General features: G+C 39.3%; 1 protein-coding gene across 1 annotated transcript in view; it reads right to left on the minus strand.

Annotated features, from left to right (window-relative positions):
* Positions 1-15,025, minus strand: part of LOC149303091 (small ribosomal subunit protein mS27-like) — a 29,416-nt gene that overhangs the window by 12,506 nt on the left and 1,885 nt on the right. The window contains exons 2-4 of the mRNA XM_089481834.1: positions 13,243-13,313; positions 12,335-12,393; positions 1,680-1,794 (exon numbers count right to left, since the gene is read on the minus strand). Of these exons, the coding sequence (XP_089337960.1) occupies positions 1,680-1,794; positions 12,335-12,393; positions 13,243-13,296 (228 nt within the window). The 5' untranslated portion in view covers positions 13,297-13,313. The remainder of the gene's footprint in view (positions 1-1,679; positions 1,795-12,334; positions 12,394-13,242; positions 13,314-15,025) is intronic.

The raw sequence follows: 15,025 nt of genomic DNA on the forward strand, positions 1-15,025 counted from the left end.
AAAAATAAAAATCCACTGGTCTAAATTACGAAAGCGAAATGATGGTTTATGTGAACACCTATACCAGACAAATAACCAATTTACTTTGGGATTAAAGATATATTTCTACTCTCATAAAGGGTACTCCCTTTTCCGACTTAACGGTAATCATTCATCAAGGAGATTATCTTAAACATACCGTGTAGTATTAAATGGAATTGAAATCCTTTCCAACAAGAAATCTTGCTAGGGCAGTGCATAAAATAAATTAATTTTCTGCATAATTAAAAGGAGCAGTAGTTTTATAGGCACACAAAGAAGCGATAAGAGCAAATGCTCTGAAAAATAACCATAGTCTTATATTCGAGGTCGTCTTCTAATCAGACCTCAAATAGAGATCTGACTACAAGACTAAGATCCAGATCCCCCGCAGCGCTGCAGGGGACCCGGATCCTCCTCTCTGGCAGCCAGTGGACGTCTGTGCGATGCATGCAGACAACCTCCGCTGCTGCCGGCACTCATTCATAGAAGCTCCGGCGGAAGCGTGGGCAGCAGCAGCAGCAGAGGTTGTCTGCGTGCATCGCGCAGACCTCCACCGGCCGGCACCACTACACAACAAGGAATCTGAAGCACAGGGAGAAGTGGCATATAGGGGGTTAATAAGATATCAGGGAGGCAGAGTGGCATATAGGGGGTTAAAAGGAATATCAGGGGGGCAGATTGGTATATAGGGGTGTATAAGGCATTTCTGGGGGGCAGTGTGGCATATAGAGGGGTTAAAAGGCATATCTGGGAGGCAGAGTGGCATATAAGGGGGTATAAGGCATATCTGGTGGGCAGATGCGCATAACTGGGGGCAGGTTGGCAAATAAAAGGAAACAAAAAATGCATTTTTCTCAATCATAGTTTTTATTAAATATGAAAAAATTGTTCACCTATTTTTTGGGGGTCGTCTTATAATCGTGAAAATATGGTATGTTTATATATTTGTTGCCAACTTTATTAGGGTGAGAACCGCAGACAGTTTTTGGTTTTTTTTGTACACAAAAAATAAAAATGATGGTAAAACTAGGATGGAAGGAGCAGCGTCTTGAAGAAATTCAAGTCCAGGTAGTTTTGACTAGATATGTAATGAAGAAAGGACAAGGAGACACAATATAGTGTAGTATGTTTGTGACTTCTTAAAAAATACACCGTTTCATATATATATATACCTACGTTGAGAATTTCCCACCGTACGCCGTACTGGGAGCCAGAGATAGGCTCCATCAAATACTGCTGGATTATCCTATACTGGACCCAGTCCACATCCGTAGGTGGGGATCGTACCACCCAGGTGCATTCAACTGGAGCCGATTTATGAGCTCAAATATTTAAGTTTACTTCTTTTTCCCCTTTTTTAAAAAGTCAGAAACCTATCATTCTGTGTTATTACAAAAAAACCAACTATTAGGTAACATTAACAGGCTAGTGGGGCTGTGGGGATTAAAAATGGAAGTAGCCCCACAAAGAATCTCCATTGTTCATAGTATTGATCCTGCATTATGTTAAGTGTAATAAAACCATTCTAATTTTCATTCAACATCACAGACCCTTACAGATGCCATGTACTGACAAATATGACTTTGTACCGCAATAATCTAACAAAATTAGATATTTTCACTGTTTAGTGATTATAATATCAGCATATTGGGTCTCACCTTGTTCTTCAAAGTATAGAGGGCCTTGTCCTGGGCACCATATTTAAGACACTGTCGAATCCAGCAGTGTATTGTCCAGTTTCTCAAGTACCAATGATTTGGACTGTGCCGAAACCTTTGAGAAAAAGAAAAATACTTGGGGTGTTTATGAAACCACTTTTGACAGCTGTAGCAACATAGCTATCAGTTACAATAAGATTAGTAACTAAATTGAAACATGTTCCGACACTACTTAATAAAACACCCCCTGTGTTTATTGAGCAACCTAGCATATATATACACACACACACTTACCTGAAGAGATATATTTATATTTTTGACTGAGGTAAAAGTCTGTACAATACCATACCTCTAGTAAAGAGAGTGTTTGGGGGTTGCCAACTTTTGTTTATGTCTAGAAGCCAGTTTTCCCCCCAATATTAACATCCAGTAACAGTTACACACAAATATTAGCCCCCACACTGACATACTAAAATATTTACACACACACACACACAGCAGCAATAATACACACAGCAACACACTTATACACACACACAGGAACACACTTTTTTGTAACTTTTGTCAGCTGAAGACAGCACTTTTGCCCCCTCGCAGTCGTCACACGCTGCCGGGGAATGATGTCATGTTCAGACTCCCAGTGCTGGGACAGAGTGCGAGGGCCAGTGGTGTGCCGGGCAGGGAGCTCCATTACAAAGTACATTGTGTGCTTTAGCCCTAAATTTATCAGGGGCAAGTTGTACTTTTATGCACGTAATACAGGTTTGCTCGCTAGCAAAACCCTAAGCGCCAGAAAGTAATTTTTCTGTCGCCTTGGTATCCCGGTATACCAAACTGAAGTGCAGTCATATAGTAACCACAGCAGTCACACAGAATGGGGTGCAGCAGGTATGAATACATTATGAGAGCCTACAGTCTAAGTATTAAAAAGAGCATATTATATATTGTGGAATCAGCATTTGAGATTAGGGAATGTAGGCTTGTGGTTGGCGCAGGCTTATTTAAATGTAATGGACACTTCAATGGGTGTTTCCAGTTTTGTGGGTTTGCAGAGAATCACAGATATGCAGAATGTCAACTTATACAACCAAACATTTTGTTATCTAGTTCACTATTTGTTATATTTTAGTGTTATGGCAGCCAGGCACGCACACACCAAACCATCCATACAGACTGTGGATACACTATGGGATGCAAACAATTACAAAAAGGACAATTTCTACAGAATAATCCTATTATCCACCTGATTTATTATTCATGCATTGGTAATTGGATTCACAGAGGAGTGAAGATCCATATTTATTATGGCCATTATAGTATTTTACTCTAATAAGAAACTGCTATGGGCAACTAGCAGAATCTTAAGTAAAGACAGTGTCCCGACACACACCTCACATGTTCTGAATGACTTTTTCCAGCATCTAAATATTTCAGTAAATTGCATTTGCTTCATATATCCAAGGGACTACAAATTAGCTGTTGACATCACTATAAGAAGCTCTCCTTGAATTAGAAGCCAACATCTCAACAGTAGCACATTTGGCCTTAATGTCACATAGCACATCCAAGTGCGTCACCTTTAATTTAACGTTCCACCTCCCAGTTGGAATGTGTCTTATTCTCAGTAAGAATGCCAAGATTCTCTCTGATCTTATTAACTTATTGAGAGAACGTGTAATGCTGAAGATATAGGTGTTGGATTTCCATGTGTAATACGGTTCTGTTATTCTCACAGTTTTTCTCGGCCCTTGCTCACAGATAGAGCTCCAGCACAGGCCCTCAGATGCTGGCAGCCTGAAGCTACGCTTCATCAAGGTTCAGTATCCGGGAGGACTCTTCCATACGACTGAATGCAGTTCCCAGAACATTTACCAGATTATTAAACCCACCAGTCGGCTTCTAATCAACCTCGTGTCATCTCTTGTATTAGACACTAAAGCTTCAGGCTAGTGCTGGCTATCACGAGATTGAACATTTCTTCCCTAATACATACCATTAGCATGCACTTCTACATAACAGCTATTGTATTGCACAAAGTGAGGTTTAAATCACTTAGGCTTTCTATTATATTCCCCTCAAAAGGCAACCAACATTGTAAGATAGAAAAATGTGTGTGGGATGTACGCATGTCTCAAAAATGAACAAAATTTTTTTGACTTTTCTTGCTTTGGTCACAGCCAAAGGAATGTTTTCAGCGCTGACCTTTAACGTCACCTGTAAGATGCATGGATTCACACGGTACGTTAACATTAAACATGATATCCCTGCTTTTACAAATGACTTTGGTTCTGAGGAGTACACTTTATACGTAGACTTTAGCTAATTTGCCATCGAACCGATTTTCCCCACTAAACACTGCTATACATTGAAAGGCAATATATATTGTTATTATATTTTATTTACATAGAGCCAAAAACATATGCCGCACTTTTTAAAGTACACACATTCAAAGGGCATGGCAAAACTAGAAGTAACAGACTAAGAAAAAATCGATACATTATAAGTAGGCCTAGAGGGAATACATATTCATACAAATATTACTCTAACGCAGGCCTCGACAAACTCCAGGTCGCCATGGTGACTAGGAACTAATTTCATTCAGGAGTTTCCAGGACAAGGCGGTAAAAAATGGCTTACCTGCGGTGAAGCAGGCGCCAAGGGGCGCCCAGCTGGGTCACCTAATGGAAGATATGCAGCAATGGGGCAGGTCTCTACGAGGCGAGTGTGAGTAGTGTATGTGAGTGAATATGTATAGTGCTGGAGTCTGTGTATACTGTAGTGTCAGTGTGTGTATATATATATATATATATATATATATATATATATATATATATATATATATATATATATATATATATATATATATATATATATATATATATATATTGCTGGAGTCTGTGTGCACGTATAATTATAATTATATATAGATAGATAGATAGATAGATATAGTGCTGGAGCCAGTCTGTAAGACCGTATATGCATATTGTGGGAGTGTGTATAGTTAGAGTCAGTGTGTGTGCGTGTGTATACTGTAGTGTCATTCAGTGTGTGTGAATGTATAGTGCCAGTCGGCATGTTTACTGTATTGTAGTGCCAGATTCAGAGTGTGTGTGTGTGTGTGTGTGTGAGTGAATATGTTGTTGGGTGGCATGCGCATGTGTATATGAGTGTAATGTTAGTGTGTATGGTTTTATGTATGTCAGCATATAGTGTTATTGCGTGTGAATTAGTGTATGGTGTTTGCATGTGTACATGAGCATAGAATATTAGTGTGTTTGAGCATAAGATAATTTGGGAAGGAGTATATCTGGCTCCTAAGTTTTTTGGCTGGCTCATCGATCCAAGCTCCTAGCGTTATTGGGGGTACCCACAGATCACTAAAAGTCCTCACCCCAAAACCAGACAGACATCGCTAAACTGAAAAAAGAAAAAAAAAATATTTAAAAAATCCTTAAGGCCATCTAGATGGTGATAACTTTATAGCGTCTGGATGTCCCAACTTACGTTTGTGAATTTGATTACTGAACATACCGGTATATTTAGTATATTTTAAATATAACTACAAAAGAACTTACTGAGCATGTTTTTCTGTTTCTGCATTTGATTTAAACAATCTAAATTTCTAAAACAATTTTCTGAAAACACAACGTACAAAATGTTCTACTTTCGGGAGCTCTAGCGAGAATTGTTTTCAAAAAAACAACATTTGATTCTTCTAATAAACCGTGCTACACAAAAATATACAGAAAAAGTAAGTCGCAAAGAACAGCATGGGGCGCGTATAATGAGAATTTACTCTTAAACGGAGAACCACAAACACTTCCCCTCCATCCCCCCCAAGGGCCAAAAACACAATATTTAATTTTCCTGGTCTCTTTCTTTGTACGCACACACGCTCTCCTTAACCGGCATCAACAGGGAGCTCTCCCGGGGCTCCGCAGGGAGTTATAATGACTTGCATGGCTGCCCCCAAAGCCTCTCATTTGATGCGGGAGTAACGGGTGTAACAGGTGCAAGAACAAGGTTAGACAAACATGATCACAGACAAATTATTTGTGGGAACTTGCACATCTAGAATAAACAGGCAGAACAAATGTGTGCCCCCCCCCCCAGCTACCTGTAAACCACATGGCAGCATTATGTGACTTTTTTTTACATCTCATAATACAGGCAGAGGTGAAAAGAACGATTTTAGAACATTATAATAAATAACATCATTGTAATGTCACGGACATAAAATACCATTCAAATTAGTGAGCCATTTCAGATACAATAGTGTGTGTGTGTGTGTGTCCCCTGCATGAGATTAGGAGTTGTTTGTATTGCTGTTGTCTATAAATCAATGCACTTCAACAAATATTCCTTCATGCCATATAAGAATTCTTTATATTATTGTAGTAATACCAAGCCAGTTCAATCAAATATTTGACTATCTTTACACAGCGACGGACAATGAATATTTGTGTTCTTTCACTGGAAGCCAAAGCTCTGTATTGGGAATAACCCCCTGTTCCATTTGCAAGGTTCAATATGATAAGCAGCGAACATTAAGTATTCAATCGACGCGGCCAATATGAATATAAAAAGCATCGTGAAAGTAACGTACAGGCTAAAAGGCACAGACAACTGCTCGTGATAAATGACCCTGCAGCTTTAAAATGTTTTGTTCGATTAAAGCGTGCGTCTCCCTTGAGGCCCTGCCGGCTTGTCATGCAGAATACACAGCACAGCAGTCAACCCAATTTACTAATACATTAGCATGCTATGCTTAGCAAGGATCGGGACGGCAATGATAGCATTAAGTGTAGCCTGCACTCCCTATTCTTGTACCTCTACCATGTGCACAATGACCAGATAAATGCTACTCCCTGGATAATTAAGTTACAGTGCCACCATCTGCTAATCAGAGAGCGAACCGAGTCATTTCCTATTATTAGCTTATTCATACATACTGGCCGGACAAGCAAATGCTAAAAATAGTCAATTTTATGACCAGGAAAATCAATAAAAAAAAATACAACCCTGTCAGGACTGATGCAGATGACAGGGAAATTGGTCTGAGAATTGTGGCATTGTGAGCATTCAATAGACATAAGACAAACCAGACAGTGTAATTGTCTAAAATTTGCCGTTTAAGGGTATCCATTGTAAAAAGTAGGTTTTATCACCAGTTTTTTTTTTTTATTGAAGCCCAGAGGTTCAGCGGCTCTGCTGTTAAGAAAACATAAAAAGTGTTCTGGGTGCCAAACGTGCCAGAGGGCCATGGTGGACACCAGAGGTCCCCTTCTTAGAGCTACTTTATCCTCCACCAGAAGCCCCAGGAGGTCCCAGCTCCACAAAGGCTTTTTCGGTGTATAAGAAATACAATACTATCCGCTATCCGATGTTTTCTTTGTATTAATAAAATATTTAAAAAACTATCACCAATATGCTCTTAAAAGCGTGTCCAGGCATAAAGCGTCTTTAAACATCGATCCATTGTCTTTCTACTTTTAATATTTATAGTTACAAACCATCTCCTTTAGAGAGACTTAAAAATATATTCTCTCCATTAATCTACAGAATTCTGCGGTAGCGCATGCCGGCCGAACGTTAAAACATACAGACCTGCAATGGCTTTAATGATTGTTAACTTTACAAAAGGTGCCACTGAACTAGTATTGCGAGTAACGCACCCGCTGACTTAGACGTTAGTGAGCGTAATTCACAGGTACCTTAAAGCAAAGCCATCCTGGGTCAAAAAAAAAGATAAAAAGTTTCAGGTGTCACAGAAGCTGCTTTTTGAGAAACACCTCTCATTCATTTAGCCAACAGCCGCTTCCTGGTAGTCATCAGCCTTTCCCAGACGCAGGTACTGGGAATACACAGAGGCAGAATGGAAGCCGGTACCGTTACACACCAGGCTGAAAAGCAGCTCTGCAGACTGTCTCACAGAAATCTTTTTCTGGCATTTTTCGCTCTTCACCTGTTATTTTTAAAATCTGGCTTATTTGCTCTTTCTTATGCTGTCTTTTAGTGTTCTTAATCAAACCCTTGTATTGTATATCTAAATGGCAACTACGCAGGCCTTTGGGCAATAACCTTTTCTAAATGACAAACTAAAGTCAACTGGTTTTGCACAACGGCCATATGACAAGATAGTCCTGGTCTTATTGCTCATATGATAATGACATAATTATAAAATACATAATATACACTTACACACAGTTAATGCAGGTATAAAACTGTCTACTTATGGTAGTCATCTGCATACATGGCAACTCTCCGGGTTTGACCCAAAATCTCCAGGTAAGGCACTCATACTCCCATCTATCACCTGCCAACTTAAGGGTGTCTGGCTAGCCCTCTCCCTTCTAGAAGAGGGAGAGCTCCAGGTAGCCTACCATGGGAAGCGCTCGGTCAATAGGCGAGTTGAATGCAAAGTATGTGCTACTTTATTTCCATGGTTTCACCGGTGGAGCCGTGGCAGGCTGTATCTGCAGAGTTAGGCTTAAATCTGGGTTTAGTGCACCGAGCCCTTAGAGTCTATATTATTGATGAGACAATGAAATCTGTATCTTATTTTAACACCATGAGTACACTATAGAGTCATGCGTGTGATTGTGATTCTATTGGTCCAAATAATAAAGTACGACGTTCAACTTCCCATATTCTGCTGTGCTTATACGGCCGTATCAATTTACTTTCATAATAAGTCTTGCATCAGGAAATATGGCCACACTGAACGGGTCAAACTGTCCTTATCTGCCACCGGGGAGCCGAGTGTATTACAAAACACGGTCACACTTACTGGGAAAAAGCATAGCTTAATTGTGATTTCTCGTCCAACAATACATAGTAAAAAAAAAAAAGCTTAAGATAATAAACGTTCTTAAAGGATATTTTTAACAATGCATCATTGCATGGCATAGAAGAACAAACCTGCTGATAAAGATAAAATTAATTTACAAACGATTAATATAATACCCTCAAGGGCCGCCTTCTGTTCTATAAAAAGAGAAGAAAACCCCCCACACATTTTATATCTAGGAAACCACTAACATCAGATGTGCGGAACGCATTTGCCTCGAAGGAAGAGAAGGTGTCCTTGTCAAGTATGAGTTTTTATTTTAATCAAAGCATCTGATCTCATTTTTTCCCAAGGTTCTTTGGAGCCGGGACATTAAAGAGCCGTACGTGAATAAAAACACTGTACCGATAACAGTGTGACGGCAGGACCTGCGATAGGCTCTGCGAAACCAAGAGACTGGTGGAGTGAGCTGTTGCCATAGCAACGCGGCAGAAAGATTCTCTCTGGCTACTTCCACAGTCCCAGGGCAGACATAATAAAGTCTAATTTACAACCAGCACATACATTAATTACACTGCCCACATAGCTCCGCAGCCTAGAGAAGTTGCTGGTTTTGCATCTTTTTTGCTTAATTTCCACAATGGAGGTGATGATGATGAAGAGTTAAAAACACATGTCCCCTATTAATCTCACTTAGTACCGATCTCATGACCTGCAGGGGCAAACCTTTATTGTTCATTTTACACCTTAATTGGGGGGAAGAGCGGATACCGACGGGGAATAAAAGTAGGGTTTGTTAGCCATTCTAGATCATATATAAATGAAAGGACTCAAAGAAAATGCTGGGCTCGCTGTGATCCCTGCTTGAAATGGAGAAGCCAAAAAACAAATGATAGATGAAAGCAGCTGTTGGAGCCGACGAGCCGTTACCCAGCTTTACGCATTCAGACTACAGTAGGTTTTGTGTTATTTGCCCTTTTCTTGTACTTGAGAGTTTGGCTAAGATAAATGAAAGCTTATCCTGGAACCACTAAGACAGCTTGATACAAGATCTACGTTCCCTACCTTCCTCACTTTGTGTGCGCTCACTTAGAAACTGTGCAAGGGATATATAGGTTGTCTAATAAAGGAGATTATTTATACATTCAGGAGTGACATACAAATACCCTACAGCAAACGTGGCATACAAACAAGACAGAAAGAAGCACTCTTCATTCATAAACAATTAGCCCTATTATGTCATATGCAATAAAATAAAAAATGTATTTTTGTGGCGCACTATGGAAGCCTCCTTAACATTATTTACTCCACAAAAAAAAGGTCTCAAGCATTTCCATGAAAATGTTAACATCTTTTGGTTTTTTTGTGCTTGGGTGATTAGCGTGACATTCAAGAAACCCAGAGAAGTGCATCGGTAACTAAAATCACAAGATGTGGATCCAAACTAACACATTTGTTAATATGGATCTGCATACACAGCATTAAAATTCCTAACCTAAGGTTACCCCCCCTCAAAGTTTTAAAGGGGTTTTAAAGGGTTAAATGATGAGCTTGGCTGGAGTCATATGTATTTTTTAGTATAATTAGGACATCAACCTGAAACCACATGCATACATAATATTTGACATGTAAAAGGTGGATGAAAAATGCCATTGCTAAACAATCCCTAATTTTTTATGCTTTGGGCACTAGGAGACTTTTTTTTTTTTTTTAACTTTTGTTTTTTTTTTTAAAAAACCTTTCTGCTTCTGTTTTGCCCTGCCGTGTGTGCGTGTGTGTGTGTGTGCGTGTGTGTGTGTGTGTGTGTGTGTGTGTGTCAAGGGGTTCTACAGTCTGACGCTTCACTCTCCAAAGGTTATAGCAGGCCATAAAATCATAGAGAAAAGCAGATACTGCATTGAAAATTAAGCCGCATGGGGAATAGGTTTCATCGTGTAAAAGCCTACAGCTGGATACAATCACTTGAAATTACTGGTACTTATCAAATCCTCCACTGCACCGCTACAAAATGACTCTCTAAACCTGTAAGTCCAGGCAGACGCACTCACATCCAGAAAACACGATCCCTTTCTTATCCAGTTGAACTCTATTAGAGCGTAAGCTTTCTGTTCTACAACAGCCTCCTCCTACGGTAGGATATAAAATTAAAAGGGACCTACAATCGCAGCAACAGATACAGACACGCTGATTTAACCTTTGTGAAAAATAGCAGAAAATGACTTTGATGGCGTATACAATGTAAAGAGACATCTATAGACAGAATTTAAGCAACACTTTTTGCAGCCTAGTAGCAATCTTGATGAAACCTCTTGGGGACTTATTACTAAAGGGAGCGTTATGACTTCACCATTCATTATGAAGGGCTGACACTACCAATATATTCCAGCATAAATGGCTGAGTACACTCTTCATATAGTATAATGAAATGCTGGAGGAAACAATGTACTATGCACTATACGCACTATACAGGACCAGCCAAGCTCTTCCGGCAGCAGAAACGTATTGGTGTTCAAACTTCATAATGCATAGTACCATCAAGGTGTAGAAGCCACAAACCTCCTGTCAACTCTCCCTTGAGTGAATAGACCCCTTTGTGCATTTCATATCAAGTCAGCTTCTTCACTGAATAACATTGCCTCCCAGAAAGAAAAGCTATTGCTGTGAACAAAGAAGGGCAGTGTTTGGGCACAGAGTCTGTACTGTGAGCATCCCTGTCTTTTTCCCGATGTCATTACGCCGCACTGTTGTTCCGCGGCTGGTAAATGCTTTTTCTCTGCCGGCTGCTGTGTTCCACCAGCCGACGGCTTTGTTTCCTCTTGGCTCCCATGCTGCAGCATCGTTATGCAGTTCAACTGGAAGCAGCTTTTCTGCCATTTCACCTTCTTGAATTTAGTTTCCCGTGAATAATAACACAATGCAATCGGTAGGTACATGTGCCGCAAAAGTCTTGGTCCACTTATGTCGCAAGGAAAAAGTGAGTTGAGTGATTTGAAATAAAGTGTCTTTGTTCTTTAAACACAATCGTCCCATCATTTTGCATTCATGTGCATAGAGCACACTGATTAACCCGTGCGTTGTAACTTACAGCATGAATGGTTAGAGTGAACTTAGTTTAAAAGGAGATAAGAACTATGAGTTGTAATGAGTCAAAGGAAGGGAAACTCTAGATTAATTATAGAGAGGAAGAATTCAAAATCCCTGATTTATAGAAAAATAGAAGTTCATTGATTACGTCAAAAAATTTCCATCTGTATGTTAAAACTGTGTAGAAATTGTAATTTAAATAGCAGACAACACCACATTTGCTGAAGAGCTCATTATTATATGCAGGGCTGCTCCTACCATATAGGCGATCTAAGCAACTGGCTAAGACAACAAGCTGGTGAGAGGCGTCTACCAGGTGCTCACATGTTAACAAGCACTCTGGTAGAAACCTTAAGGCTGGTCCCGACAGTATTAAAAATAATAAAGAGACAGTAAGTGAAAACTGCTGAGCCATTTGGAAAAATGTTAACACAGAATATTGCCATTTATTAACTTTGCTGGCACTTAATTACTTGGATTACGTTAACTATCCCGATAACATTTAGCAGCGGGAGACTTTAGAATTTAGCGCAAACGGAATAATAAACATACATATTGCATCATATATCTGTTGAAGCAATAATTAAGGATAAAAGAAAAACAGCAGCGCCACCTACTGGCTGCGGACAGAAGTGATAATACCAGCACCGAAAATCAGAAAACACATTTTTAATAAAACATTTAAAAAGCTAGTGGAAACAAGATAAATTATCCTTCACCAAAAAACAAACCCTTTTCACAATGTATGAACTCTTCCCATAAGTAAAATACTGCTACATACTTGTAAATGTAGTATTCTGCTTGGTCTATTTCTTCGCGGCTTGAAATATTGTCTATGAACTGTGGATGAGGGAAAAAAATAGTATTTCAATTCAAATTTCCCAATGTTATGCTTACGCTATAAGAGGTGGGCAAACTTACCATACGATATATATATATATATATATATATATATATATATATATATATATATATATAGTCATAATTTCCATCTTTCAGAAACATAACATCAATGCTGCGCAAACCAAGGCTCAAAATTCCAAATCATTTAGCAGTAATCGGCATACATTTTTGCATGCTTATAAACGTTTTATGAAATGCAATGTTTAATTTCTCTTCCTGTGGTTTAAATCTGTTTTATACAGTGGATAAATATATGCTTTAGGCAAACACATACTTTGATTTTTACTTTAGTTGAAACTTCTAAAGACCATGAATTTCTCCAAGCAGAACACATACGGAGTATAAAGCTGCCGTACAAATTTCGGCTTTCGCCGATTTCAATCAATTTCCACTTTCTTGGTACCATTTACTAAACAAGATCCTAATGTATACAAGGGAAAATCAATTCGAGAATCTTCCTCTAAGGAAAGATTAATGGAATGTGAGAAGTATGGCGACATTTAACAAGGAAAAGGAATTAGCAAGAGAGTACGAGAGCGAGGTTAAATTCCGGTAATGAAACTTTATTCTATTCAATTAATTTGAAGACAAATTGTGATTTTGTATCAAACTGCAAGCAAAGGAGTGGCGGGCACTTCATTCTGGTGCACCCATCCGTGAATTTGTAAGGGCCAAAAAAATTATAATTTAAAGGAAAAACTCAGCATTTTTTTGTTTTTTAATCAACTACCTAACATTTCCATACATGAACTCTGTGTTTGATGTAATAGTGTGTAGTTTCCATACCCGTGCGATTGTCAGGGAGCTAACCGGAAGCTTCTTCTCATAGGTTTTGTCCATTAAATATGACAGCGACGCTGTTAAGACAAAATGTTCACATTGTTAAAAAAAAAAAATATATATATATATACACAGCAAATTAAAGATTAAATGAAACGAGTGTATCCAAATATCATATACTAAAACACAAAGTATATACAATAATATACATACAACTGTAAATATCTGTTTTGCTTCATCGTTGCACATTTTTCACAGAGTTGTAAGAATAAGATAAACACAGAATTGGCTACAAAGTTACAATATAGAAAAATAACACAGATAAAGCCCCTTGGCAAGCAGCGTGATACATCGGCAGACCAACCTGTACTGTATTTTATGTATTGTAAATAAACTTGCAATATTCAGGTGGGGAAAACAATTACTGTCGCACATAGACACTAGGGACCGGTGTCTGAAGACCACATTTGGCCCTGCTCAGATAAGCCTTACCCTATATTAGATGACCAGCTTTGGCTCTTGTGATCAGACTGAAGCAGCCGGGACATAAAACGTTCCAAAGCCACATCATGCCACGTTTAAAAGATTCCTGAAAACCACCGATTATATCTATCAGTCTGGAAGGGGTTAGCCACGTATTTCAAAGGCTCTGCAGCTCCATTGGAAGCACTGCCAGAGCCATACTGACCAAACGGAGATTGTTCAAAGGACAACTCCCATGGATCTACAGGCCTCCATCATCGCAGCCACGGTCAGTGTTCATGACCCCATCATCAGTAAGACGCTGGGCAAACACGGTAATCCTGGCAAAGTAGCAGAGCGGACAGCGACGCTCTCGAAGAACACGTCTGCTTGGATAGAGTTTACTTGAGGAGCTACTAGGTGCTTTTTTTTTTTTCGCATTCTGGAATTTTGGATAGATGCGAGGAAATCTGAACGTTTTGCTAAAATTCACCAAACAAAAAAACTGCAATGCATTCCATGTAAAACCACAAAAAAAGGGTTAACAACCTGATATAGGCTGCCATAAGGTAACAAGTCCCATCACCCTTATACAGTGAGAATATGGTTGGTTGCTTGGGATGATGTGAGTTGCAAACAGACACTACACCCAGCCTTGCAGTAACAGCACTGATGATACCAGAACAAAAAAATCAATACGCCGTTTCCTGAAAGCGAATACAGCAGATAAAAGCATCCAACGCAGGGGAACCAATTGCCCCTGCCACAAAACGCAAATCATCTTCTTCCATACAAACAATCGTATTTTAATGCATCTGCCTGAAAACAGTAACATACGTAAATATGGGGGTAATAGAAAAGGTAAAGCTAGGCGCAGAAAGCTAAAACAAAAGACAGCTGTGTTATATACGGGAAGTCAGGACAATGTCGCTGTTACAGAAGGGCGAGTGAAATACGCGGCAGATGGGAAAGGACAGAATGTAGAAATGCCTTCTATAATTCACATGTTAATTAAACCCATCCGCTGCATCCTAAAAATAAATAAAAATGAATGCCATAATTTGCTTAAAATGACAACACGCATTTGTCGGTTCCAAATAAGCATTCAGTGATATCTGAGATGTGATTGGGGGGGGGGGGGGCACAAGACCAGGGGGGGGTTACTGAAGAGTTTGCATTCCGATATCTGCTGCTGGCCCCGAACCTGGGGAGGCTTGTTCTGCTAAGCACAAGGTCTATGTCCATGTTCAATTGCAAGTTAGAATTATAGTATTTTGGATATGCTTTAAATAAAAAAATGGAAAATATAAACCATGCGAATGCTTTC

This window comes from Sceloporus occidentalis, unplaced genomic scaffold (assembly GCF_023333645.1).
Source record: "Sceloporus occidentalis isolate IW3139 unplaced genomic scaffold, rSceOcc1.0.p SCAF_16, whole genome shotgun sequence".
Lineage (NCBI taxonomy): Eukaryota > Metazoa > Chordata > Lepidosauria > Squamata > Phrynosomatidae > Sceloporus > Sceloporus occidentalis.